The sequence below is a fragment of the Drepanopeziza brunnea genome (assembly GCF_022702325.1).
Source record: "Drepanopeziza brunnea f. sp. 'multigermtubi' strain 214-2 chromosome Unknown ctg19, whole genome shotgun sequence".
Lineage (NCBI taxonomy): Eukaryota > Fungi > Ascomycota > Leotiomycetes > Helotiales > Drepanopezizaceae > Drepanopeziza > Drepanopeziza brunnea.
This window is the reverse complement of record NW_027094082.1, coordinates 1,642,787-1,665,871: the sequence shown is the minus strand read 5'-3', so window position 1 is coordinate 1,665,871 and position 23,085 is coordinate 1,642,787. Positions and strand designations below refer to the sequence as shown.

The window sequence follows — 23,085 nt, the reverse complement described above, 5'->3', positions numbered from 1 at the left end:
GTACCTAGGTACCTAGAGTACCGGTATGGAGGACTCGAGGTTCGGGTCCGAGACCGGTCCGAATCCGGATCCGAATTAGTTGGCATTTTCCCGCTTCTGCTAGCTGACATCACTAAGCTGCTGAGCTGAGCAAGGCTGAGGGTCAAACAGTCAGACTGCCCCTATTGATTACCGGTAGACGACAGCTGCTTGATAATCCAACCCAGCCGCCGAGGACATAGAGCCTTTGTTTAAGTTCGAGGTGTTGCTTGCATCCACAGTTCTGCCATAGATATGATAAGGTACTCTCCGTAGGTAGGTCGGTAGGTCGGTAGGTCGGTAGGTAGGTAGGTCGGTAGGTAGGTAGGTACCGGTAGGTACCGGTACCTGGGTGTTAGGTTTGGTCAGGAAGGTTAGGGTAGAGACAGGTAAATGTAATTCGTAGGTAGGATGCTATCCATGACAACAGACCCCCTTCTCCTTAGCAGATCGAAGGTCCTGGAGGAATAAATGTATGTCCATGGAATGGTCATGTTATGGCAGCGTTGTGGTACTTACCTAACTACCTTATGCAATGCTGGAAGTGGGCTATCTTCGTGCAGTGAATAAGTGAAGTCCGTAATCATTCCGTGGCAGGCCGTGACCCCGCGTAGCTTGGAATTTATCCCCGACCCAACCAACAAAAGGCTCCTCTTCCTTCTCCTCTTTACTCTGCTCGCCCACTCCTTCCTACCACCATCTTCTCCTGCACCAACCTGTTCGCCGACTCTTCTTTCAATTCGCCCCTCGAGTGAATACTGCGCATCGACAAGATGGCAGAAACGTTGATCAAGCCAGAAGAGCATCACAATGCTGGGTGAGTGATCAGTTATTTCGCCCGGACTACGTCACCTTGAATCCATGCAGCCATGCCGCGAGAGCCCGTCAACCACAAAGCCGTGGCACTACATTACAACGTCAATCACCAGAATACTTGGGAACTTGGCATGAACCTCCGCCGAGTCCACGAGGTTCCCCTTGGGTTTTTGTGGGATTCAATTACATCTGCTGCTCCAAGGGTTTTTTACTGATCTTATTTTGCCCCACTAGGTCCATTGAGTTGAAGGACAACACTGTCATCATTGTCCTCGGTGCCTCTGGTGATCTCGCAAAGAAGAAGACCGTAAGAAATTAGGAATCCCTTCAACGCCATACATCAGCTAATTCTGTGGAAATAGTTCCCAGCCCTCTTTGGCCTTGTTCGTACCCCGCCTCAACCCTCAAGCTAACCCCCCCTCCTGCCCCCTCTCTCTCTCTAACGTGAAGTGCAGTACCGTAACCAATTTCTCCCTAAAGATATCAAAATCGTCGGATATGCACGCACAAAGATGGACCACGAGGAATTCCTCAAGCGGGTCAAGTCCTACATCAAAACTCCTACGAAGGACATGGAGCAACAACTCCAGGAATTCTGCGATGTCTGCACCTATGTATCTGGACAATACGACAAGGACGAGTCATTCGAGGAACTGAACAAGAAACTTGAGGAGCTTGAGCAGGGACAAAAGGAGACCAACCGAGTATTCTACATGGCGCTGCCTCCCAGTGTCTTCACAACCGTGTCCCAACATCTAAAGAAGTGCTGTTACCCCAAGAGTGGGATTGCGAGAATTATTGTGTGTACACTTTCAAACTCGACCTTGGTCTCAAGCTAACAACATATTGCAGGTAGAGAAGCCTTTCGGAAAGGACCTGGGTAGCTCAAGAGAGTTGCAGAAGGCTCTGGAGCCAAACTGGAACGAGGAGGAAATCTTCCGCATCGATCACTACCTTGGAAAGGAAATGGTCAAGAATATCTTGATCTTGCGATTTGGCAACGAGTTCTTTGGCGCTACCTGGAACCGAAATCACATCGACAACGTGCAGATCTCCTTCAAGGAGCCATTTGGCACTGAGGGCCGTGGTGGATACTTCGACGAGTTTGGTATCATCCGAGATGTCATGCAGAACCATTTGCTCCAGGTTTTGACTCTTTTGGCTATGGAGAGGCCCATCTCATTCTCCGCAGAAGACGTTCGAGACGAGAAGGTCCGTGTTCTGAGAGGTATACCAGCGATTGAGCCAAAGAACGTCATCATCGGTCAGTATGGCAAATCCCTTGACGGAAATAAGCCATCTTACAAGGAGGATGATACTGTACCAAAAGACTCGAGATGTCCGACTTTCTGTGCGATGGTTGCATTCATCAAGAACGAGCGCTGGGACGGTGTACCATTCATCTTGAAGGCAGGAAAGGCACTCAACGAGCAAAAGACCGAGATCAGAATCCAATTCAAGGATGTAACATCCGGTATCTTCAAAGATATTCCGAGAAATGAGCTGGTTATGCGCATCCAACCCAATGAGAGTGTCTACATCAAGATGAACTCCAAGCTTCCAGGTCTGAGCATGCAGACCGTTGTTACGGAACTCGACTTGACCTACAGACGCCGTTTCTCAGATCTGAAGATCCCCGAAGCGTATGAATCTCTCATCCTTGATGCCTTGAAGGGTGACCACTCCAACTTTGTACGTGACGACGAGCTAGATGCTAGCTGGAGAGTCTTCACCCCTCTTCTGCACTACCTCGAGAACAACAAGGAGATCATTCCCATGGAGTACCCATACGGTAAGATAAATACTTCGAAGGCTGCCCAACGACATACTAACGTTGATTAGGATCCCGCGGCCCTGCTGTTCTTGACGATTTCACCTCTTCTTACGGCTACAAGTTCTCCGATGCAGCTGGCTACCAATGGCCAACCACTCAGACCGCGCCAAACAAGCTGTAGACGGGGACAGGACAGGTAGACCAATTGCAAGACACCTTTCAACTGGATCATCTCATCCTCCCGGGCTCTTTCTCTTTTCAGCAGAGGCCGTACCCGATCTATCGACTCTTTCACCAAAATCATTTCATGTGGTCTGGTACAAATACGAAAAAGGTCTGGGCGAATCTTGTGATTTGCGGCCGAGCCACCTGAGTATTTCGTTCATGTTGCCTGTGGCTCGGCTCAGCTTGGCTTGTCGATGCGCATGCGTCGCGGAGCAAAAGGGACGGCTGGACGGAGGGATGGATAGATAGCGCACGCTCATTCCAAATTATGAATTAAGACGATACTTTTGTGAGTGAGCACGAGCACAATAGGTCTGAGCGGTTCCCTTGTCATTGCTTCGTCCAGCCTGGCATCTTTCCACAAGCCATGATTCTCTTCTAGATACCTACCCGCCTTTTTCGTTTTCTGTTGGCTCCCACTCAAGAACGTTGTGAAGACACATTGCTGAAACTTCAATTGACGCTGATCATTAATGGTAACTCGAAGTGAAGGAAAGTTGAACAACACAGACCAAAGGGTCAACAAACTGCTCTCAAATACGGCCCCCTATAAAATGCCGCCGCCAACACCACCTGACGTCCTAACTAGGCTGCCTGTCTTTCCAGCCAAACAGATAGCGAGTCCCCTCCCTTGAATACTCAGCTGAGCTCAAATTGAGTTTTAAATTCTGTTCTTCTTTTTCTTCTTCAAGTGTTTACCATTTACGCGCATCTATGCGCGTGAGTGAGCTACGTAGGTATCGAAGTAGGTAGGTAGGTATGCTTGCCTGTCGTGCGGGAGGGGGGTGGTGACTGCTTGAATGAGTTGAGGATCAGGCTATGATGGGTTGGTTGGATCGTTCAATGGTTTCGATGGCTTGCGTTTGGATTCATCAGGTCAAACCCGGAGGCCACGAAATCAAAGATTATGAGAAATCAAAGACTGAATTGCCTAGCAAATATGTGCACTTAAAGATCCAAACCTTCTGAACGCCGATACCATGCCAGACCCTTATGCGATACATACTCTCATTCTTTACATGTTCTTCGATTGCATCTTCTTCAGCCTCGTGGTGCCCTCATACACGCCACGGTCGACGGCTGCCGCTACGGTCAAAGTTCCTCCGATGATGGCGCAGAGGCCTGTGAGGAAACCTGCCAGGCTCTTGGCGCGCTCCTCGCGGTTGATGACTTTCATGGGGGAGATATCCTGGGTCTTGTTGGTCGAGATCTTTTGGGGATAGAAGTGGGAACTTACATATGAGAAGAAGACTCCGGGGATACCACCACGGGAGTGGAGCTTCTCCTTATGGCCCTCAGCTCCGTCATCACCGCCGCTTAAGCTTCTTTTGTGGCTGGTGACGGAGAATTGGTGTGTCTCGACGCTGCCGTCGTCCAAATGGCCGTAAGATCCAATATCAACATGGTCGATGCGTTGCTCACTAGTGACTGAGTTATCCCATCCTAGGGGAAGGTACGAGGTGGGCACAACCTTTACGAAGTACATGAAATTGTAAGCAGTCTCGGGAGCGACTTGCCGCGTATCGTCTAACGGGTTAATGTGATGATTAGTCCATGGCAAAGCCTTGTTTCCTAGCTTCTTGGTGACACTTTCAGGGAGTTGCGGTCCAAAACGGAGAGAGTGGATGTGATGAGTGAAAACGTGGCCACCAGGTACGGGCGTGTCGAAGTAGTTGTTCAAGTCGTGGACATGCATGTTTCCGTTGCTGAAACTCCTTCCTGGCGCAATGTGGAAGTTTCCTACGACCTTGTTGACACGTATCCCTCCCTCAATTCGGCACCCCTCTTTCCTTTGAGCGTCTAATTTTTCCCCGTAGTGTTCGCGCTCGCACTGCTCGACGTTCTCGCCTCGTCCAAAGGCCCAGGAGACACTAGCGTAGGCCTCTCGAACCTCCTCGCAGGTGTTACAGCAACCAGCCTTCTTTGCATTTGGGGGAGCAGTCGCGCCGTAGCAGCCACCGCAGTAGTCGGGATCCAGATGAGTAGCTTGATCGTCGCCGTGCCTGAGATTGTTAACAACTGGAATCATGCGGCGTTATCCTACTCACAAATCCAGAGACTCAATGCTGATCTCTTTCCCACCCTCTGCTTCTGGCCCAAGTCTGACTTTCTTGACTCCATGCATAACCCCCGTCTGTTGCTCTCCGGAAACGTCCATTACGTCCAGTGTTAGGAGCTCACAAGGAATTCTGGGGAAGGAAATGTTCAGATGTATTTCCATTTTTTCACCTCCACAGGGTCAGTAAAGCGTTTCTATATTCAATTGCGCATACAGGCTTACCTCTTCCCTTGTCCACAATCAGTTCTGGGTGGACGGCTATCCGCCTGTAATCCGTCCATTCCCCAAACGCCAAGTATAGCACTATCAGCAATGAAGCTATCGTCACAATTCCTCCCGAGGTCGTGCGGACCCGGGCCTCGTCGACGGTCTTGGTGAAGGCATCAAGCCGCGTAAATCTCGATTTCGCAGGCATGGTTGTTTCTTTTGTGGTGGACTCGAGGAATGCAGGGGATCGATCTCGAGTAGCCTCGCGGCAGGATTGGGAGCGAGGTGTTTAGAGATGCATAAATCAGAATAGAAGGAGTCCGTTAGCTAGCCGGAGTACATGAAGAGAAAGAGTTGGATTGGATTTGATGGATTGGATTGAATTGAAGTTAAATAGGAGTGAAGTAAGGTCGGAAATCGAGTTGCGCCGCAGAAAGACAGTCTGTTCAAGAAAGACACGGTAGCTTTCACGAACTTCGGGCTCGGCTACCAGAACCTATCACAGCCCCGTCCGGACAACTCACGGATCCTTGTGCATAAAGCTTGCAAAGCCGCGTACCTGGAATGTTCATGTGTAGAGCAGATGAGAATATATATAATTGATTGTATCTTGGTCAACCGCTCCAAGTGTAAATACTTTGGCTAGGTACCGTAGTCAACCAATACGGAGGGAGAGGTACATCGATCAAGTGTTGTAAGAGGTGTCTGCAGGGCCAGCCTTTACAATTCCCAAAAACGCGACAATCACAATGTACCTGTAAAATTGATGCATGAGATGCCGGTACTTGTCAGTAACAACACTAGGTCTTTTTCTCAACTTTTTTCCCTGGGGCTCTCAGCAAAGGTTGAATGAATTTGAATTGTTTGTGACCGGAGGCCTCGGGCGCCCGCCCAACAACACGGAGCTTCACTGATCTAGGTACCATATCATCGCTCCATAAACAAGGTTGGTAACTGCTTTTCAGTCTCGACTAATTGTAGGTAGTTATCAACATTCAAGGAGAATGGAGTGATATGAGGGTTACCGATAAAGGTGCTTTTGCCCTTCGCAATTGCTTGCGTGGAGCCGTAATCAGTACGGTAGCGGTAGTCAAGCGATGGAGCCTCAACGGTGCGGACAAGTTCCGAAAGTCCATGAGGGCCACGAGTTCTAGAACGTTGATGCAGGTCCGGTCGTGCCAAGAGTGACTGCGTAGGTGCTAAGGTGCTGGTGCTCGTTGTACTAAGAAGTACTATACAAAGAAAAATTCACGAGTGTCAACCTTCCGCCAATCGTTCTTGAGACTAACAGCAAAATGATACTCGAAAAGTGAATCCGAACCGCTGAAATTCGACGACCTACCGGTACCTAGATCCGTATGATTCACCCCCCGCCCCGGCTACTGTACTGTATGACTCAACCCTCTCTCGTCACGGATCACGTGAAAATATGAGTATGACGCTAAATTTAGTTGAAGCTAATCTAAATTTAGTTCAGCCTTGTCCCAGACTCCCTTCCTCTTCTCTCCCAACTTTCTTTGTTGCTACCTTCTCCCCCACCACCAGCGTTACTTCGTTTTCCACGACTCAACCATCAACAGCGTCTCCCATTCTACTTGAGATTCTTGTTCACAATCACCCTCGAGGAATCACCTCTACCACTGTCCTTTTGTCTGCAAATACTGCCCCCAAACCTGCGACGCCTTGGGCTCACCAGGTCACCCCTCGCAATAGGTACGGACCAGCGAGTTCGATACAGATCAAGATCAATCACCCTAACCACGACCACCCTACCCCACCCCTCACATACATTGAATACACCCTCCCGCCGAAGCTTCTCACCCAACAAGATGCTCTCGGCACCCCCTCCCCCTCCGCGAGGACCGCGAGCTTCTGCCCCGCATGCGCGTGGTAGAGGTCGAGGTGGCATTCAGAAACGCAGAGCCGATGGACCAGCACGAGTCGACAGAGATGGAGACCTGAACATGGATGCTGCTGCTTCTGCCGGCCAATCTAGATCTGGCAGAGGTAGAATGGAGCCCGGTCGTTCCGCACGTACCCCAACAGGACCTTCAACCAGAACACCCGGCGCTAGATCAGCACAGTCGAACAGAACATCTGGGGTTAGACTCGCGCAGTCGGGCAGACACGGTGCAGCTGGCAGAGGAGGTCGGGTATCGATATCTGAGAGATCCATTGTCCGGGGTCTTGGAGCTCAACAGGGAAATCTGTGTGAGTCGCGCCTCACCGTTCCGTCAAGCAGACTACAAATCGGCGGATTGAGCGAGAGTAAGGCTGCCAAAAACCCCGATGGAGGACTCGCATCCCTACTCGGATTCCTGGAACGAAAAGCCAGCGTATTTCGAGATTCTGATTCGAACGACGCCGCCGTCAAGATCAAGAAGGTATGTCTTGTGCTTTGATCGTGGGTCAAGGATGTTTACACAATGTCGCCGTCTTTACACTCGTTATTGATATTCCCACCAACATCGAGTCGAGAATTGAAAGGCATCCCAATTCCTACCAAGCTGTGTTCTCACGATCGTTTTCAAGGTTTCATGCCTTGCTAACCTCGAATACAGTCATCGATGGTCGGCAATTCCGTCTTTATCACCGCCAGCCCAGATGATATCGAAGCCATCAAGAAGTTGAACAATTTCACATTTGCTGGTGCGACTCTCTCGATCAGAACTGTCGACCCATCTGAGCAGAAGCCTGAGGAGCCAAAGACCGCAGAGGTTCGGGCACAATTTGCATCAGTTCTGGCCACCAGATACGATGCCTCTACAAAGTGCTTGAACTTGAGCGCCCTTGCTACCGACCCTCTCCTTCAACAGATGGGTGCCTTCAGCGCCAAGGATCCTCACAAGATCTTCCCAGCCATGATGGTCGTTGCCGCCGATATGTTCAAGACCAAGGAGGAAAAGCGGGAAGCCATTGTCAGTGTCACTCTTACGGACAACGGTCTTGCGGACACCAAGGAGGTCGTCTTCCTTGCCTACAATTTCCCAGACATCAAGAATATCGACCTTTCTCGCAACAGTCTCAGCACCATGAAGTCAATGGATGCGTTCCTCGGGTTTCACGACTTGGAGAACCTTATCCTCAACAACAACCCAATCGAGCCACAACTGCCGAACCTTAAGGACGACTTCTTGCGCCGCTATCTCAAGCTTCGGACTCTCAATGGCGTTGAGGTCAGAACCGCAGAGGAGGTTGCCGCTGTTGTCGCTGTGGCGTCCAAGCTCCCTTTCCCAAATGTGGGCCCTTCCTTCGATGATAGAGGGGACGTAGGCAAGAACTTTGTCACCCAGTTTCTCAACCTCTATGACACCGATCGCTCTACCCTACTCGCTCAATACTACGATTCGCAATCCGTCTACTCTCTCTCCATCAACATGAGTGCTTACAGGGGCGAGAAACCGTCCGTTGCTGTTCAGCCATGGGCTGCATACACAAAGCACTCTCGCAACCTGGACAAGATTAGCCACTTGAACACCAGAATCAACCGTCAGTACACTGGCATTCAAGCCATTCAACCCATCTGGGCCGGCCTTCCTGCGACTCGACACCCAAACCTTCACACTCACACCGACAAATACCTGATCGAATGCGAGCCCGTATCAAGCCTTCAAGACCCTACCGGCCAATCTGTCGTAGGAGTCGATGGTTTAATGATCACTATGCACGGCGAATTCGAGGATAACACTAGTAAGAACGCCGAGCAGTCCCTGCGCAGCTTCTCTCGAACCTTCGTCTTGGGCCCTGGAGCTCCTGGTGGTCCACCAATTAGAGTCATCAGTGACATGTTGGCTCTCAGAGGCTGGGCCCCTCTTCCAATCCATGCTCCCTCAGCAGCCGTCTCCGAAACCCCCCAACTGCTACAACCAGCCCTCGTCACCGCGGAGCAAACAGAGCTAGAGCAGAAGACCTACATGGCCACGCAACTGACGGAGCAGACTGGCATGACTATGGAGTATTCGGGAATGTGCTTGGAGAACGCCGGATGGAACCTCGAAACCGCCTACAACATGTTCATGGCAAACAAGGTAAGCTTCATCACCTCCTCCCACACGCGCTCGCAACTAACAAATCATAGGCCAACCTACCACAAGAAGCATGGATTGGAGGCATCGCCCGCTAAATTGTGCAAAAGACATGATGAGATGAAGGGAATTTCTTTTTCTACGAGGGTGAATTTTTCCAAGGGATGATCACCAATTTCTCCGCATCGATAGACTTGATGCTACGGCACACAAATTGTTTTCCATTGGAATGTCTGGACAAATTTGAATATATCGCATGCATGCGTTGCACTGGGATGGAATTGTGCAATGCGGGTTGGGATGGAGTTTTCTCTGCAAGCATGGAGTTGGGAGGGAACATGATTTGCTTGCGCACCATTCATGCTGGACGGGAGAGTTACAGGAAGCACTCGCAAGCGTTCTCACGTGGAATTACGTAGCGTACATAGCGTCTAAAACAAATACCCATGAGGTTTTGAGCGACTTCTCATATTTTGCGTGTCGTTCTATTTGTTGCTGTGATACATTGTGACATGCCAAGGCCCAAGAGGGAAATCGACAAGTTCTAGAGGATAATCGGAGGGTGAGCCCCATCCCCCACCCACCGGTACTTTACTTAACTGTGGGGAATAGAATCTGGATTGTGCCGATGATTCCTCGGATGAGAGATGAAAGAGGAGGGAACGTGGAACCTGAAGTCATACATACATCGAGAGATATCATGCCTGGGTCCAAGCTCAAGAAATTGAAATTATCCAAATCAGATAATGGTTCTTCCCCAAGCTAGCAAACCCTTGGAATGGACAGGCATACAAACTGTTGGTTTGCCGGCAGCAAATTCGAGTGAGAATGATCATCTTTAGCCGAGACAGGAATATAGGTACAAAGTGTTATAAAACGAGGCTCGATCGGTCTCTTGCATTATGTGTGATTCCTCATTACTTGCTAGCTAAATGGGTTGCTAGATGGCTACTGAATAACTGTTGATATAAGAAGGCTCACAAGGTGGTGGTTGGTTGTCCAAAATGGATGCAAGGCAGACAAGATCGCTAAGCGAAAAACCTAGAAAGGGGAATCGACACATGCACTTAACTTGAAACGCAACATCAAAACAAGCTACAAAGGTATCATGTGTTCTGACCAAAGCAGATCGCCTCCAGCTGCTGTCACTCCTTCACGCCAATAGATCCATCCTAAACTCCATGGCCGCCCGCTCACGGCACCTCCCCAATGCCACTGCCGCCCTGCCTCTCATACGCCGCCTTGGCCTCCACATTCGCAATAGCGCTCTGCAGCGCGCTCGTCAGGTCGATGTGGAACAGCGGCCTATTCAAGCCATTCACGACCGCGGTCCGAGCCCCCGTCTTCGTCGCCAGATGGAGCTTCAGATCGCTCCCGCTCATGCCGCTATCGCTGTCCAGACTGTCGATGCCGTCGCCCTGGAGGCCGCTCCTCGCCTCCCGCACCCGCACCGCCTTCTCGTCCGCACTCCGGATCTCCCGCATCTCGGCCGCCTGCGCTGCGCTGTCGCGGCCGCCCAGCTCCGCGACGCTGAAGATCGGCTTCCAGCGGTGCCGAGCGCTCGTGTCGGGCGTGGGGAAGCCAAAGCCGGCCGCTACGAGCGCTCGTTTCGTCCACCGGTTGTTGATGGAGGCGAAGTGCCAATCCACCGTCGAGGGGGAGGCGTACTTGTCGAGCTGGTTGCGAACGTCGATTAGTTGCTGCACGGAGGTAATGTCGACGTTGTTGACGGAAGAGAGGTCGAGGATTATGGCGTTGAGGGTTGGGCGGTCGGTGTGCAGCTCGGGCGCTTTGCCGCGGCGGGGGCCCGGATCGTTCCTGTAAGTTCTTGTTAGATTATCTTCTCTTTTTTTGGGGGTTTAGGTTTTGGTTCGAGGTGGGAAGCGAAGGGGAGGGGAGGGGAGCTTACCAAGGACGATCACCAGGACGCGGGTAGTGCTCGAGGTCCGTTCGACGCGTGGTGGCGAAGACGTGGTTGGTAAGTTGGTCGAGGTAGTGGTTGGCGTTGGGGTAGTTGAAGCCCTCCGAGAAGCGGTAAATTAGGATTCCGGGGTATGGGGTTTGGACCTCAATATCGGGGTTGGAGCCATCGCCGTGGTCGAGCGGAAGGAAGATGTTTCGTGACGAAGCAACATCATGCGTCCCCCCAGACTTGGTGAAGGTACCGTTGTCTGGGGCGAGGAAGGGTCTGCTGTCATTGCCAATGACGGATTCACCAATGACAGAGTGGATCTTGACTTTTCCGAGGAACCTTCCCTTGGCTTTCAGGATGCGGAAGAGGAGGAGGGCGAGGGAGACGCTGATGGTGGTGTAGATGCCGTTTTCGATAGAGGAGAAGATCGTAACCAAGACTCCAGCGAAGAAAATAGGGACTTCGAGGGGAGAAACTCGCCAGAATTGGTAGATTGTGTTGGGTGGGGTAATGAGATCTCCGACAGCGTGAATGATGACTGCTGAGAGACTGGCGCTTGGGATGTAGAAGAAAACAGCTGTGAGAGCGTAGATGGCCAGCAGTACGACGACCGCGGTGATCACACCTGCAAATGGAGTGCGAACTCCGGCCTTGGACTTGATAGCAGTTCGAGAGAAGGATCCAGTTACGGGATAGCCTCCGAGGAATGGTCCAAGAAGGTTGCTTACACCAATAGCAACCATCTCTTGAGATGGATTGATGATGTAGTTGTTGATCCGGCCGAAAGACTTGGAGATTGCAATGTGCTCGATCAAAAGAACAATGACGGCAGATGGAAGCTCGCCTGCGAAGATCTTGATAATCCTGGTATTGACAGTTGGGACGGCGGCTGCAGTGAACCCTCTCGGAACATTTCCTAGGATCTTGAACAAAGGCCTTTCACGGTGATGCCTATTGACGAGCCAACTGATCATTGTGTAGAGGAGGATAACAAAAGCGGTTCTGAGGGTTGCAACGAAGAAGATCGCCTTCTGCCTTCTCGGCCACTTCTTTGCAGCCAGGCTGCAAACCGATCGGATAAAATAGAGGAGGAAAAGGGCAGTGAGCCCCATCGCGGCGTCCAATGTCGTATCTGGCAAATGCTTGAACGAGTTGATAATGACTCTGTAGGTCTCGGCTCGTGTGTTGAACAATTTGGAGTATCCCATCATCGTAGGGAATTGACCAGCGGCAATGTTGATCGCCGAACCTGTCATGAAGGCTGAAATGGCGACCAGAGGGATGAGGTCAACTATCCAGCCACATCGAATGAGACCAATGAAAACAATAATTGCTCCGCAGACGACAGCTAACGCTGAAGCAATGACATTTCCTGGAATGTCGGGGTCGGTTTGTTCCGCCTGCTTGACGATTTTGCCAACGAGTGTTGACATGACGGCGACGGGCTATGAGAGAGTTAGAATATGGTCAATTGTACGACGTCGTTGAAGCTTACACCAATAGTGATATCCTTGGATGTTGCGAAAAACCAATAGATCAACACACCCATGAACGATGAATAGAGCCCGATCTGGGGCTTCAGCTCGGCGAGAACAGCGTAAGCCATACCCTGGGGAACTACAACGGCACCAATAGTAATACCTGAGCGAGAGTCAGTGGCCATGTGTATGTCATTTCGAGGAGTACTTACCGGCAACCATATCACCAGCCAGCCACTGAGCATTGTAGCGAGTGATCCAGTGAAGGAAGGGAAATAGAGACCACACATATGACTTGAGATCCGATCCGCTTGGGATTGTTTCTCTTAGCCATTCGGCACTGGTAGGTTCTTCCTCAACGTACGTATCGGCGGTCTGAGTAGAGAATACAGATTCGCCACGGCGAATATCTTCATCCAACTCGTTCCGATAATTGAGCTTGATACCGAGGCCCTTGGCTAAGGCATGTCCAACTTTGGTGGCAGCCATGGTGACTGTCGAAGATTGAATTCGAAGTCGACGGTCGACGTTGACTCGGGTCGAAGAAGGGAGGACAAGCTTCCAAGACTGTCAAGCCGATTGGCAGCAGGACAGGAGATCTACAAAGATCTGGGATAGAAGGGCAAGCTTAAGCTTGAGACTGTTTACCTGCAGGAAGCTTTCTTAATAGTCCAGTACAGGTACGGCGGATGAGTCGAGTGCTACGAGTAGAGGGGTTTTGTCCTTGAGAATGGACATATATGAGAGAGTCCGAGGATTTTCGGTGGGAAGATTACGAAGCAGCCGCCATTAATGGCGTACTTCCCGTGCAGTCATATGATGCGTCGAGGTTGAGCTTGAGTAAAGATGGATAGGCTCAATGAAGACAGAACTACGAGCAGTACCGCTCTGCTGGTACACTCCGTACGGCCCCAAATCGTTTTATTAGTCGGTTGCGCTTCCCTTTGAGAGACTTGAGGATGGTCGAAGTCGACAAAGTCTGGGGAGAGGAGGAGGAGGAGGAGGAGGAGGATACTCTAGCTGAAATAGTAAGTAGTACTATCGCTAATAAGTGAGCTTAGTAAACAAAGGTTCGGTTGTACCCAAAACTATCTCCACAGATTTTCGGAAGGATGTTGCTTCCTTCTGGCAGACTGTTGACAGGGGCTCTGAGCCTGCTGGACTTTGAGATAGGTATAAAAATGTTGAGAGGCCAGAACATGATATGGCCCAGAGTGAGCACGCCATCCGCCATTGAAGCTAAGCTACGGGTCCGAGTCAGAAGGACCAGCGGGAAGGCGGAAGGACCAGCGCCCCCAACTATGGATGTACAACTAATTATAAAAGCCGGTGTTAATGGATAAAGACAGGTAGGTACGGTAGAGTTAATGCAGAGGCCAGCTCAGCTTAAGGTTGGTAGATAATAAAGAGAGAAATAAATAAAGAAATAAAGAAATAGAGACAAATAGAGACAAATAAATGCCAGTGAGCGAGTGCCCGAGTGGACGAGTCCGTAGACGAGTAGACGTTGGACAAGCCAATGAAAGCCCGGGTTTATTGCATCATCTGCAGTGTAAAAGGCCTGAAAGCACACCATCAACGTCGGACGAGCTACTGTAAGTAAGGCGTGCGTGCATACGAGTTTCTAGAAGCCGATCTTGGTTCTCCCGTCTCCGAAGCCTTTGTCAGGAATGGGCGTCATAGCTGAGCATGGTAAACAACAAACAGGCCTCAACAACAAAGACAGAGTCGGAAAAAGCCCCTCTCTCGCTCTCTCTCTCGCTCTCTCTCGCGCTCTCTTTCGCTCATTTCTTCTCTTCTCGAGGGCCAAGGGGAACCTCAAGTTTGTTTTGCTGTGATGCCTGGTGGAGTTGCACTACCTACATGTAGTGCCACTCTCCGGAAGAGCCGGAAGGGCACGCAACTGTAATGATGGCTTTACGTATAAATCCTTCCTTCATCCACAACACTGGAATAACTAGGGGAGGTAACCTACCCCATCAACGCGTCGGTGTTTTGGGATGGCCGACTCAATAATCATGCTTTCATCTACCGGTATTACCTACCTACCCAACTGCCCTCCATTGGCACTCCGTATCACGTTTTGCTGTCCGTACGGAGTAAACACCCAAATGAGCGCGGCTGCCGACGCGTTTGCGCGTACCACCCACCACGGTCCGTCCAGCTCAACTCAGCTCTGATCGGTCAAGAGCTCTATTACCACCCTGTGATTATTATTTACCTTTCGTCGTAATACCTCTCTACGTCCCTACCTATCTATCGCCTGATCGCCTATTGTGCCTCGGCCAAAACGGAGTACATAGTAAAATGTCTTCAATGATAAAAGAAAGTACCCTTATACCCAGGTTACACCCTCCTGCGCAACCGCCCTCGCTCTCCAACCCGCCCAGTCCACGAACACGTAAGAAATCGTCCAGGATCATCCTCAGACATTTACTCATGGCGAACACTGACTTCCCTGTGGTCCAGATCGCGCCCTTCGCCGACTGCAATCTGCGCATACGTTAGGGCAATCGAATCAGCCCTCTTTGATCTCGCAGCAGCATAACCAAGTCCAGAGAAATACATCGCCAGTGAAAGGTGCCGCAGCGTCGCACCAACACACCCGAGGGAGATCGCACAGCGATGCAAACAGCATGACGGTTCCTCCAGGGTTGGCGGGGGGCAGAAGGCCTGTGATCAAGAAATCCCCTGCAGCAGATGCGCTGTCTCTGGACAGGCTCATACGAGAAGGGCCGCCTGATAAGGATCTCATTGGATCTCTGGATAGCGTGAGGCTGAAGATACTAGATCAGGGCATCAAGAGCGATACCGATGGCATGGTAAGTCCTTTGCGCGGCGGACTCTACCAGGCAAGCAAAATCTGATTTCGGGTAGTCCTCGTTGCGAATTTATGTCTGGCTCATCCTGCTCAATGCCCCCGTCCTCGAAACCGACTCGTATCTCACCCTCATCCACCGCGGCGCCTCCCCTGCCTATTCTAAAATCCGCAACGATACCTTCCGCACGCTTGCCACCGATCCGCTCTTCCGGCGGCGCGTCAGCGAGGCCTCCCTCATCCGTTTACTCAACGCCGTAGCCTGGAAACTCCATGATGCGAAGGAGGAGCGCGCAGAGAGCCTCGCGAGGTCGACAAGCCTGACTAGAATCACAAACACGGCAAATTCACACGGCAGTCCCGAACTGCATAACTCGACGCTGGCCATGAAGAGTAGAGCGCGCGCGTTGACGTTGACGACTGAAGGCTCAGAGGTCGGGACGAGCGAGCCGGGTACGTATGTTCAGGGTATGAATGTGCTGGCTGCTCCGTTTCTATACGCGGCGAGGAGCGAGGCAGAAGCGTTCGTTGCATTTCATCGATTCATCACGACGGAGTGTCCGGGCTATGTGAGGGGTGCTATGGATGGTGTACATAAGGGGCTGGCTCTTGTTGATAAAGTGCTTGCTATCGTGGACCCGAAACTCAGTCTGTATCTGATTGGGAAAGGCATGAATGCAGAGCTCTATGCTTTCCCGTCAGTACTGACGCTTTGCGCCTGTACGCCACCGTTGCCGGAAGTCTTGAGGCTATGGGACTTTCTATTCGCTTACGGAGCTCATCTCAATATTTTGTGTATTGTGGCCCAATTGGTCATGCTCAGAACGTCGATTTTGAGTTCACCAAGGTAATTCAATCATTTCTAACTAAGCTTTGCACTGCTAACACATTTACAGTCCTACAAAGATACTACGCTCGTTCCCGCCTCTCCAAGCTGAGATTATCAAAGAGGTCACTTTGACTCTTATCAAGAAGATACCCGACGATGTATACGCCGAGATTGTTTCACATGCAATGTGATATTTGATCTTGGGTTGAGCATTGTAAGGCGTTCTGGTTGGGAATTTTAGAGCCAAAAGGATTTGCATAGGCATGGGATATGAGTAGCATGCGATGTTATGAGGAATCGGGGAAAGTTTGTACAAAAGTGTAACATCAAGGACTATAATGGCAACGAATAACGACTTCTCCTCCGATCATAGGATAGCAAAACATCTTCAGAGTCTGATTCTAACTCATATCAATCGTCTCCTCGGGCTAGGCTAGGTAGTGACTGGAAGTTCTTTGTTTGTCACAACGTATTCCAAAACACCTTATCAAATCACGGCCTTCCTTCCTCCCACTCCCCAGCAGCAGAACTCAGCGAGCTCTCGGTGAAAATACCGAGGGTCCCCGAATTTGTCGCCGCCTTCTCAACACTCATTCATAATAGACATCAGCACGTGCCTCTCCTATTGGCTAAGCGATCGCCATGCAAGGTCCGGCCTGCCGTAACATTTGCACCCCAGAAACAAACAAACGTTGCCGCGTCAAGTCTAGTCAACAAGATATTCAACCAACATATCCAATACATTTGAGCTTCGTACTCACACGGCGGCAATTGCAATTGCAATCGACTCCACTCCACTCAACTCCCCTCCACTCCCCTCCACTCCGCTCCACTCCGCTCCACTCCACTCCACCCCACTCAACTCCCCTCCACTCCCCTCCACTCCACTCCCCTGCCCCCATCCCCTTTCATATGAAGTAAACCACCCTTCATGTTACTAGTCCGCCATGCATCAACTACACTCGCGAGCTCCTGCTACACCCAGACCGCACATTCGGCGAGCCTGAGCCTGTTACTGCCCATGGCGTCTGTGTCGACGTGTTTGTTGCTCGCGTATGCGTTTCTGGGTTTCAGCAGCTTCGATTTGGGGGTTGGCATCCAACGGGTGCAGGCGGAGGTGTCGGGCCAGCCAGACGTGAGTCCGAGTCTACAGGAGATATTGGATCAGGCCCATAAGGGGCCGTTGTATACGTATCCCACGAGCTTGACGCAGGGAATTCTACCAGTAGGTGATCTTGCTTTGTTGGAGAAGGGGGTGGGTTGGGGGGAAGGGGAATATTAGGAGGCTGATTTCTGTGCTGTCTGTAGAAGGGGATACATTCGCATAATGACTGTGGGTGTTCCGGAGTTCCAGATTCCTATGCGTGGGTAGAGGAGCTGATGTAGGAGTATCAGATTGGAGGGATGTCCCCTTTTACAGCGCCCTTTCTGTAGGCGCCATCTCCATCGAAGTCGACGTCTGGCTGTATAACGGCACGCTGTTCGTCGGCCACGAGATCTCTGCCCTCACCAAACAACGTACGTTCGAGTCGTTGTATATCAATCCAATTCTCGATGTTATCAAGCGTCAAAATCCTAGCACGCCATTTGTCACACAGAAGACCTACAACGGGGTCTTCGACACCGATTCGGGACAAACGTTGTATCTGTTTGTTGATTTAAAGACGAGTGGGCCGGAGACTTGGCCGGTGGTTGTTAAGGCGCTGGAGCCCCTGTGAGTAACCTACCAAAATACCCCTTTCTTTGCTGCCACGTGATATCAACAAACTTCCCCATTCAGTTCAGCATACAACTTGGAGTATTTTCTGACAAGAAAAACAGACGCTCCGCCGGCTATCTCTCCTCCACAGACGGCACGACCTTCACCAGCGGCGCCGTAACAGTCATCGGCACCGGTGATACGCCCCTGAACCTCATCCAGCCCATCGCCTCTCGAGATTACTTTTGGGATGGGCCCCTCCCGGCCCTCAGCTCAACATTCTCCAACATTAGCTCCCTCGTCTCGCCTATTGCTTCTGCATCCGTGGGCTCTGCCTTCGGCGGCACCGTCCTCGGACCGAGTCTGAACGACACCCAGCTTGCTATCCTGCGGAGTCAGGTTGCGGTGGCGCATAGCAAGGGCATCAAAGTGAGGTATTGGGATCAGCCTGGCTGGCCGATCTCGACACGGAACGGGCTCTGGAGGCAGTTTAGGACGGAGGGTGTGGACTTGATCAATGTGGATGATTTGGAGGCCGCGGCGGGGTTTGGGGATGAGTGGTGAGTCTGATGTTTGTATGGGGATTGTATAGAATTCTTGGTAAATAAATGGCACATTGGTATTGTGCTGGCCGGTCTTCAGGTTAACACCTCCAGCTAATAAATCCGACTCATTGGGACGTTGGGGCGTTCACAATTTCTAGATATCTATGCTCATCTTTTCTGTCTTGTATCGTCTACAGGGAAGTGTAGGGCGGCCCTTGGGTACATATCTCGAAGAATCCGTCCTCTGCTCTTGCTTGCTGGAACGGGTCGTCGCTCTTTCCCATGCCACTCTGACTCTTAGCGACTGACTGACTGCCTTGAAAAACTTCTCAGCTTTCTCTGATCTGAAGAATCCTCCGTACATTCCTTACACTCATGGAAATAATTTGGTTATAGCCGCGCATACGATAATACACTACACGTACGCTACGCATTATTCATTAGAAGAAAAACGTCCCAGACAGCGCATTCGAACACCACACTGCTGGCCAATACCACCGTACCCAACCAGGCGGAGACCAGCTTAACCCGGCTCGCCATGATCGCCGACGTAGCCGCTCACTGTCTCCAGCCAGCTGAAATCTGCAGTGCTGACCTCGCACTGAAGCGGAAACAACGGTAAATTCAAGACACCCGATCTTGTAGTGATATAGCACGTGCTGATTATCAGCGTAGCAGTGCTTATAGAGCCAGGTACGGCGTCTGTACACAAGTGCTGGAACAGTACGTTTCGGTCAGAGAGCCGAGAGCGCCCGGAGAGGGAGTGACGGGCTTTTGCGCGGACAGCTTTGGCGCTGGGATGAGGGAGAGGCATGCCGCTGTGCGGATCAAGGATGCAAGTTCTCTCTGGCTTTCGCATTTCCCACGACGTCTGATCACTTTCAACTGCTGACCCTACTTTATCCAGGAGGCCAAATCCTCTGCATTCTTGAAGCTCGACTTGCATCATGAATGTAACAAGCAAAACACGGCTCAAATGATGCCATCCTCCAGGGAGACATCTGGATTCCAGATCCACAACAGTAGTAAGCGAAAGGTTAAAATCACGTCCACGTCTTCGAACGGCCTGCCTCCAACACCCCCAGGAATTGACTATGACTACGACGAGAACTGGGAATCTTCAACTAGCCCAAGTGATGACCTTGAACCTGGTCTCGAAAGTAAGAGAGTCAAACTGACGACGGATTACTTCAAGTTTTCGGGCAACTCCCAGCGCAAGGCAGCGAGGATCGTCCGGAGTAGCGCTTTGTCGGCCGGCGAGCCTCGACATGACTGGACTGTTATTGAATGCTACCAAGTATCATCCGCTGCCTCGTCTGAAGGACGGGGCCCATCTGAAAGCAGCGCCGGCTATAACAGGAGATCAGAGGGCATCCCATCTCCAACGCTACCTGTCTTGTTCCTTGACATTGCCCGGGATTCACTGGGCTGCGCTTATCCTCGCTCTCCTCCGATGGACCGTGGTGATGCCTAAGCTTCGGAGGCATCTCGCTGGACCGGCCGTGGGTTTTGAGTACTGCTGTTCTTTGTCGGATAGCTGGTCGAATTCGCTTGCAGGCGCTGCGCGTGGAATGGAGTGCTTCTTAAGTCGCTGCTTTGACGTCGAATGAACTGAACATTGTCATGGTTCAGACTCGAATTAAAATGACACTTGACTGTTAGTTTCCTCCTTGCCAGCCAGTATGGTCAGCACTTTGCCTCGAAGACAACTTGGGTCACAGTGGTGTCCCAAAACGGTCCCCGTTTCAGCGATCCTCTTGCCGACAGTTTGGCGACCGGCGCAGCAGCTGTGTGCCCCAACCCCAGCATAAAATTGCCATTGCCACTGGCGGGCTGTGACGTAGCAGCGGATAAAGTCGTACTGCGGGGATCGTTTCCATTGATTCCGACCCGAGCCGTGTATTGCGTAGTCGCTGCAGGGATCTTGGTGAGAGCGCTGATGATGATGATGATGGTGATGATGATGATGATGCTGCTGGTGCTACTACGTACGGACTGTAGAGACCACAGAAGCAAGGTTATGCGGCTCGTGGCTGAGTGGCTGTTTCCGGCTCTCTTCCTCCCTCGTGGGTCTCGGCGCTCAGGGCTGACATGGGTACTGCTGCACGGGGGAAGAGGCCGAATCCGACGTGAGGGAAGCCTGTCTCTCTACAGGAGGTACAGAGTGTCTGCGGGGGAAAAAAAGCACATGCAAAAGTGGTTGACAACGCCACCCCTTTACCCTCCCCCACCCCCACCACGTACGAAGAATAGCAAATGCAAAAACATATGGGAAAAAAAAAACCAAACTAAACTAAACAAGGAGGGTGAGGGTGCATAGTTGAGAGGCGACGTGCGACAGAAAAAATTACATGTTGTACAGCCAGCATGTCGTTTAGCGAGGCCCCGTACATGAAATGGGGACTGGCTGCCCGCTAAAAGACATGTGTGCTTGTAGGAAGGAGGGAAAAGAAAGAGAATGTGGTCATGGATACCTACCTACCTACCTACCTACCTACTCTACTGCACAAGAACAACTCGCCAATGGCCAGACCACTTGGGCTTTGAATTGAGGAAGATGGTCATCCTCATCTAGACACAACACAACGCGTTATCCAAAACGAGTGTTCGCCTGCCTGCGCCTGCGCCGCCGCCATGCCAAGAAAGATTCCGCGCTTCACTAAATTATAAACACTAGGGAGGGGGTAGAAGAGCTGGTAGGATTTCAATACAACGCACACCCATTCTGCGCTCGTGCAAAGGCCCCCGTGAAGAATTCTTGCATAGCCATGTAGTGGAACAGGATGCCGCCCAAGACGGCGAAGTGCCACAGGTTGTGGCTACCTCCGATATAGTCAAAGGCACCCGGACACCATCTCTCGGGGATCTGGCTGGCGTACACGACAGCCCCGACGAGGTACACACTGATGCTCTTTGCTATAGGCGCATAGAATTCCCACGCCCAAGCTCCGCCTCGGTCGAGGTTCAGCTGCAAGACGGGAGCGAAGCCGGTCGCCCCTAACGTAACGTAGAAAGCTACTCGTGCCCAAGCCATATCACTCCGGTTGAATGTTGGATGCCAGGGGAGGATGACACCTCCGATGCCGAGGGTAGCGGTGAGAGTAATATAGATCCAACAGCTCACAGGCTCGCAGTAGAACGCCGTGTACTCTGTCGTCATGATCGATGCAGCGATCAGGAAGGATATTCCAGTGTAGTCGACACAGGCGAATCGTTCCATCACGGTTTGGTCCGCAACGCTGTTCATCGTATGCCACATACAACTGCAGACGAGACATTTGCAGGCGGCGAAGAAGAAGACGGCGGCAATAAAGACGTCGGTCTTGGTGCTGACCGAGAAGTTGACGCTGGTAGGGTAGAAGTAGAATGCGATGGCCAGGACAATAAAGAGGCCGATGGCGTGAGACCAGATGTTGACGAGTTCGTTAGAGAGACCGAACATGGATCGTACGCAGTCAACCTTGGATTCCTTGAACCGGTAGCCTTTCACGATATGGGGATTGACTCGCCAAGGGACTGGGAGATCTTCATATCTGATAAGCCCGTGCTCCCGGGCCCGAACGATGGCCCTCTGGATGTGCTCCTCCATTGTTTCCGCAGCTTTCAGAGCCCTCCCGATGCCTCCGTCCACGACCTCCCGGGCTCGTTCGATCCCCTCATCCACGACCCTCCTCCCCTCATCCATCAGAGAGCCCGCAGCACCAGCAAAACCCTGATCCTTCATCTTGTACGCCCTTGTCTCGAATTCCGACAGAATGGTCTCCAATAGTAAGATGCCGGTATGTACCTTGTCACTCATCGTCCCCTTCGCAGCCAGCGCATCTTTGTATCGGGATTCCACCGTCTCAACCATAACCTTCGCTCTCCGTCTCCCAGCCCCAATTACCTCCCCAGAGACTTGTGAGCATCTCGCCCGTACAGCCTGCAACGTCACATACGCCCTCGAGATCCCAGCATCGAAGTTGAGGTTGCCGTAGTTCTCCAAGAAATCCAGCCGGCGCTCCAGCTCGGACAGGAAGATGTCGACCTTGAAACCGTCAATGAGCGCCCTGCAGACTGCCAGAAGTGGTTCGCCCATACCTTGAGAAGCAATCGGTCATCCCCTTCAATCCCGGACTCTGTACTGTTCCGTCGGGGGTGGAAGGAAGAGTGTCGTCTCCTGTAAGTGGGCTTGTTCTCCTCGTCATCTTTGCCCGTCGCGATCGCAGCTGTGCTCCTCTCCTCGCACGACTCGACAGTCAACGAGGGCCCTGTACACACCATTATGAAGATTCCTTCCGGCGCGAGCAGCGGTGTCGAGTATGAAAGAGAGGGGTTGTAGCGGGGAGCAGTGTGTGAGTCTGACGCTGTTTTAGACCCAAAGTAGATGCGAGAACAGGATTGACGGGGTTGATTACACGCGTGGAACAGAAAACGATAGTGAATGACGATGTATCATAGGATGAAATGGGCGGGAGGTTGCTCTTAAGCAATCCCGCTCGCATGGAGGGCTGAACTGCGCGGCAATTCGTCCAGGCGGTAAGTCGTCCAGGCGGTTTGAATTGGATTTCGGGCGATTTTAGGATCTGGATCCACTATTCTTGGGGTCCCGGCAATGTCTTGGCGTGGATTGCTTCCTTGTGAAAAGTGTAGAAAAAGAAGACTTGAATGAATACACAACGGGACCTTTCAGTATATTGT

The 23,085-nt window shown here is 51.5% G+C and overlaps 7 protein-coding genes across 7 annotated transcripts; 4 read left to right on the top strand and 3 right to left on the bottom strand.

The window, feature by feature from the left end:
• Positions 1–791: 791 nt before the first annotated feature.
• L3040_009233 (uncharacterized protein) lies at positions 792–2,789 on the top strand (the record flags this gene model as incomplete). The annotated part of the gene is made up of 6 exons (XM_007290390.1): positions 792–835; positions 1,069–1,141; positions 1,197–1,217; positions 1,290–1,634; positions 1,687–2,626; positions 2,677–2,789. The coding sequence occupies 6 exons, from the start codon at positions 792–794 to the stop codon at positions 2,787–2,789; spliced, it is 1,536 nt and encodes a 511-aa protein (XP_007290452.1).
• Positions 2,790–3,848: 1,059 nt separating this feature from the next.
• L3040_009232 (uncharacterized protein) lies at positions 3,849–5,307 on the bottom strand (the record flags this gene model as incomplete). The annotated part of the gene is made up of 4 exons (XM_066155906.1): positions 3,849–4,022; positions 4,071–4,836; positions 4,882–5,062; positions 5,115–5,307. The coding sequence occupies 4 exons, from the start codon at positions 5,305–5,307 to the stop codon at positions 3,849–3,851; spliced, it is 1,314 nt and encodes a 437-aa protein (XP_066010187.1).
• A 1,621-nt stretch (positions 5,308–6,928) lies between these two features.
• Positions 6,929–9,222, top strand: L3040_009231 (uncharacterized protein; the record flags this gene model as incomplete). Its single annotated transcript, XM_007290392.2, has 3 exons — positions 6,929–7,483; positions 7,661–9,127; positions 9,178–9,222. 3 exons carry the CDS (start codon positions 6,929–6,931, stop codon positions 9,220–9,222), a joined length of 2,067 nt encoding a protein of 688 aa, XP_007290454.2.
• Positions 9,223–10,317: 1,095 nt separating this feature from the next.
• On the bottom strand, positions 10,318–13,003 carry L3040_009230 (uncharacterized protein; the record flags this gene model as incomplete). Its single annotated transcript, XM_007290393.1, has 4 exons — positions 10,318–10,942; positions 11,034–12,481; positions 12,532–12,677; positions 12,727–13,003. The coding sequence occupies 4 exons, from the start codon at positions 13,001–13,003 to the stop codon at positions 10,318–10,320; spliced, it is 2,496 nt and encodes an 831-aa protein (XP_007290455.1).
• Positions 13,004–14,821: 1,818 nt separating this feature from the next.
• Positions 14,822–16,352, top strand: L3040_009229 (uncharacterized protein; the record flags this gene model as incomplete). The annotated part of the gene is made up of 4 exons (XM_007290394.1): positions 14,822–14,915; positions 14,984–15,336; positions 15,392–16,179; positions 16,229–16,352. The coding sequence occupies 4 exons, from the start codon at positions 14,822–14,824 to the stop codon at positions 16,350–16,352; spliced, it is 1,359 nt and encodes a 452-aa protein (XP_007290456.1).
• Positions 16,353–17,182: 830 nt separating this feature from the next.
• Positions 17,183–19,879, top strand: L3040_009228 (uncharacterized protein; the record flags this gene model as incomplete). Its single annotated transcript, XM_007290395.2, has 7 exons — positions 17,183–17,386; positions 17,470–17,494; positions 17,557–17,875; positions 17,983–18,420; positions 18,802–19,023; positions 19,081–19,225; positions 19,313–19,879. 7 exons carry the CDS (start codon positions 17,183–17,185, stop codon positions 19,877–19,879), a joined length of 1,920 nt encoding a protein of 639 aa, XP_007290457.2.
• Positions 19,880–21,109: 1,230 nt separating this feature from the next.
• Positions 21,110–22,668, bottom strand: L3040_009227 (uncharacterized protein; the record flags this gene model as incomplete). Its single annotated transcript, XM_007290397.1, has 2 exons — positions 21,110–22,432; positions 22,486–22,668. The coding sequence occupies 2 exons, from the start codon at positions 22,666–22,668 to the stop codon at positions 21,110–21,112; spliced, it is 1,506 nt and encodes a 501-aa protein (XP_007290459.1).
• Between the last annotated feature and the right edge of the window lie 417 nt (positions 22,669–23,085).